The sequence below is a fragment of the Myotis brandtii genome, unplaced genomic scaffold (genome assembly GCF_000412655.1).
Source record: "Myotis brandtii unplaced genomic scaffold, ASM41265v1 scaffold112, whole genome shotgun sequence".
In the NCBI taxonomy this organism is placed as follows: Eukaryota; Metazoa; Chordata; class Mammalia; order Chiroptera; family Vespertilionidae; genus Myotis; species Myotis brandtii.
The window spans coordinates 9898598-9903115 of record NW_005353838.1 but is presented as its reverse complement, the minus strand read 5'-3'; the positions used below and the strand labels follow the sequence as shown (position 1 = coordinate 9903115).

Below are 4518 nucleotides of genomic sequence, written 5' to 3'. Positions count from 1 at the left end.
ACTAACCTGCTGGGGTCCAACCCCAGCAGGTCCAGGGATCCCCAAAGGTGTGGACGGAGTCGGCGAAGAATGAATGACACAGAGGCAGCATTCAGTTGATCATCATAGTTGGGTTCCTCAGCCAGGTTCTGTTGCCAGGTTCTGCAGGTTCTCTTGCCAGGTTCTCCAGCCAAGTTCTGTAGTCAGGTTCTAGCCAGGGTCTCCGGCCAGGTTCTGTGTAGGTTCTCTCGCCATGTTCTGTCTAGGTTCTTCAGCCAAGTTCTCGCTAGGTTCTGTGTCCAGTGTAGTTTTATAGGGTTTGCTTTCAAGCAAGCTTATGTTTCTCTCTTTTCTTACCTCCTGCCTTGGTGTCCTGATAGTTTCAAAGAAAGCATGGAGAAATCATCATACTCCGACTGGCTGATAAATAATAGCATTGCGGAGCTCGTGGCCTCCACAGGCCTTCCCGTGAACATCAGTGATGCCTACCAGGACCCGCGCTTTGATGCTGAGGTAAGAGGAGTCCTCGTCCTCAGGAGTTTAAAGGTTCGGTTGTCACTCTGTTGATGGTTTGCTGATTGAAGCAAAAAAGGGACGTCATACAGATTGACAGCAATCCTGGAGTTTACTGGCAATTCTTTTGCATTTTCCCCCTCTGATTGGATTGTGTGCATTGCCTACAGTTGATTGACAGGAAAATTTCCTCTCTCCACCCTGATTTGTGACCAAGTGGCTATTCATGTATTAGTCTGATGGTCTTTTATGATTTGGTACATTTTATATGAAATGTACCCATATTCATGTACCCATGCATTAAATGTACCCATGTATATTTTATATTAATCATAATTAGTATTAAACTATGAAATAGCTAATAATGAAAATGTGTATATAACATAGTTATTTCCCAACACATACTAGAACGACTACTGTATTTTTAAAAATTGCTCCAGAGCAACAGTAAATTGGTTTGTTATTGTTTAATGTTAATAATTGTGCTGATATATGGAATATACTAAAGCAATATAGGTTCTGATTTGTAGAAGTTTAAAATGTGAGATAGTACAGACTATCATGCAGATGAATTTACCCAAACTTATCAAATGTTTTTACGTGTATTCAATAAATTGTAAGTTTACTTTTAATTTATTGAAGAGTTAGGGAACCAAGATGAGTTAATGTGGCTGAAGGGCCGGATGGATGAGGCTGGAGAGGGAAACAGGCCAGATCACTCAAAGAGGTGAAAGGTATGTTAAGAGATTTGAGTATTTATCCTGGGCAATTGTTGCCCAGAACAGTAGTTGGGTTTTAAATGCGGGAGAACCAGGAGCTATATTTTAGAAAGATCAAACTGCCACAAAACAGAAGGTAGATTAGTGATAACAACTGAACATTTAATCTGTGCCACCCTAGGGAGTAGGTGTCATCATCCCCATTTTACAGACGCTGAGAGCTGGTCTGTGATTCTGGAGACAGACAAGGATTCAGTCCTAGTCTCAGAGTCCACAGCCCTTACTCTCTTCCTTCTCTGTGCTATCTCCAGTGTGTGAGTAGAACATGACAATGGCAGGGAGCCCGGAATCTAAGTCTAATCTGTTTTCAGTCAGATCATCTTCACAGATCTCTGCAGGGAAATTTTTAATTCCCTAAACTCACTGCCTCTCTGCAATTGCCTGGAATTCTCTTTCTCTAGGCTACATCCTCCATGTATTTCTCTTCATTATTGAGCATCAGTTTCTTTCATGAACTCCCAGTTGGAGTTCCATATTACGTGTCTCTCCTGTGTGTTCCTTTAGCTGTCCCAATGCTGACTGCCCTCTAGCTCTGTTCGGTCTATTTCATTAAATCTGAATTTTGCGTTATCTTCCTTGGGAAAGCGCTTCTCCTGTAAGGAAGGCACCACTACCTTGGTTCTATGCCTGGCAGAGAGGAAAGGATTATAGATGTCAATATTTGTATACGGTAGCATTGTGACTGGGCTATGCCTGATTTTATAAAGCTTGGCCTCTGGCTGTGTTTCTTTCCTCCTTAATTTTAGAAAATACCAAAGAACAGATTTCTAAACACAGTTTTATGAAGTACTTTCAGTCTTCTATTATTAACATCAGTAATAACTGAACAAACAGAAAGGCTAGCTATGAAGAAACATCATAAATTGCCAATTTATTGTTACAATGTCAACATGTTAGATTAGATGTCAAGGGATGATGATTGCATGCTACCCCCACATTATTGCACTAAATTTGGTATGTATTACTATTATTTTGCACTTAGCTTTGGACTATGAAGTCAAATTTTGGAGAAGCAAAAAGAATCAACAAACTATACCATTTTAAAAAGTTGGCTCATAAGATATAGTGTGTAAAAGTATAACACAATATGATTCAGTAAATACCCACCATCCAGTTTAAGGGAAAAAAAAAGATCATTACTTTTGAGTTATTGTATTAATCTTCCCTAATCCCATCTTACTTATTTCTCCCCAGAGGTAACCACTATCCTAATTTTAATTTAATGTTTCTTTGCTTTTCTAGACAGTTTCATCCCATAGATTTGAATCCCTGCAAAATATGTTGTTATATTTTATATGTCTCTAAAATTTCTATAAGTTAAGTTATTTACTGTGTATGGTTTTCTGTGGCTTGCTTTTTTGTTCAACGTATAATCCCTAGCCACATGAATTTATAATTCATTCATTTATTTTCACTGCTGCAAAGTATCCCATTGTATGAATATGCCTCACTGTACTTATCTACTATGTTGTTGATAGACATTTGAATTCAGTGTTTTGCTGTCTCTAAGTACACAGGTGCAAGAGATTTTCTAGAGTCTGTACCTAGGAGAATGACATGTTGGTCATAAATGATAAGCATCTTCACCTTTATAGGAAATGTAAAATTCTTGTCCAATCATTGTTCTTTTTTCTCATGAAAAACAGCCATGTAGCTAGCATAATTACTAGTAATATCTCAAGAATACTTCTTGCTAATACAATGTGGTGAGCTTGAATGTACCATATCCTTATGTCTATAGGCAGACTCTTAGCATGTCTCTTCCTGATTAGTGATGCAGCTTTTTACATTTTCTCCACACTTAGCTTTCCATCCCAGTAAGGGAGACTGCCCAATGATCCATAGAAACAACAGTGTGGACTGTTGAGCAAAAAGGCAACAATTATTTCTGTGGGATTGAGCATAAAAATTTCATGCCCTGATCCAGTCGTTAGAAGCAATGATGTCTGAAAACAGTAAACTGTGGTAGCTGAAGCAGTGACTATTTCATGAAATCACATTCTACTCTATGATAAAATGTGTATTTATTTTAGACTGTCATTATTTCTTGGGTTTCTACCTATGTACTTTCAATCTGCCACACAGCTAATACCAGATTTTAAATGAAAATCTTAAGATGCATTATATCATGATTTTTACATGATGTGTTTGCATGGTACTTGAATTTAAAATTATTTTATGTTTTTTCTTCTTATGCTGAAGAAAAAAATGGAAGGGAATTTATCAATATAAATGGAGATGAGAGAAGGGAGAGGAGAGTGAGAGAGATGTGGCATTTAGTAGATCTGTCCTATAAATGTGTGTATATGGTGTGAGTGTGTGTGTGTGTGTTATGTATCACACCAGAAAAATCAAAATTATTTACCTGCTTAGGCTCTCTTTCTTCTCAAGTATATTTTTCCCCAGTAACAAATGCCAGTTGTTTATTTTAATAATGAGTGAAATGGGCCCTGACCGGTTTGGCTCAGTGGATAGAGCATTGGCCTGCGGACCGAAGGGTCCCAGGTTCAATTCCGGTCAAGGGCATGTACCTTGGTTGCGGGCACATCCCCAGTGGGGGGTGTGCAGGAGGCAGCTGATCGATGTTTCTCGCTCATCGATGTTTCTAACTATCCCTCTCCCTTCCTCTCTGTAAAAAATCAATAAAATATATATTTTTAAAAATAATGAATGAAATGGACTTCAGACTGATCCACAGCCCTCCCCAAGAGGCTAAAAGGATGAAATCTTCTCCGCACAAAGCCTGATGGTGTAGATCAGTGGTCGGCAAACCGCGGCTGGAGAGCCACATGCGGCTCTTTGGCCCCTTGAATGTGGCTCTTCCACAAAATACCATGTGCGGGCGCGCACATACAGTGCGATTGAAACTTCGTGGCCCATGCGCAGAAGTCAGTTTTCGGCCTGGGCGAGTCTATTTTGAAGAAGTGGCATTAGAAGAAGTGGGGGGTGTCGGTCGATCTGGCGACAGGAGACACGGCGCAGGCGGGCCGGGATATGCAGCGCGAGGGAGGCGTGCGCGATTTGTGCACGAGTTGAGTGAGCCAGTCAGTCAGCAGCCTCATTGTGCAGTGGTTAGTGCTAGTCGCATCCGCAAATCGCGCACGGGTGACAAAAGTACCTACTCGAAGCATAAAGTTACCTGTATTTTTCCAACCAGCTGCAAATCCTACAGGTATTTTTGTCATCAATTTAAGAATTGTAATTATTTTGTGTTGGTGGCTTTATTATTATAAAATGAAACATTTTT

At 39.8% G+C, this 4518-nt stretch overlaps 1 protein-coding gene across 1 annotated transcript in view; it reads left to right on the top strand.

Annotated features, from left to right (window-relative positions):
- PDE11A (phosphodiesterase 11A) overlaps nt 1-4518 on the top strand; it is a 282794-nt gene that overhangs the window by 124986 nt on the left and 153290 nt on the right. Inside the window, exon 6 of the mRNA XM_005857619.2 lies at nt 360-492. Within this exon, the coding sequence (XP_005857681.1) occupies nt 360-492 (133 nt within the window). The remainder of the gene's footprint in view (nt 1-359; nt 493-4518) is intronic.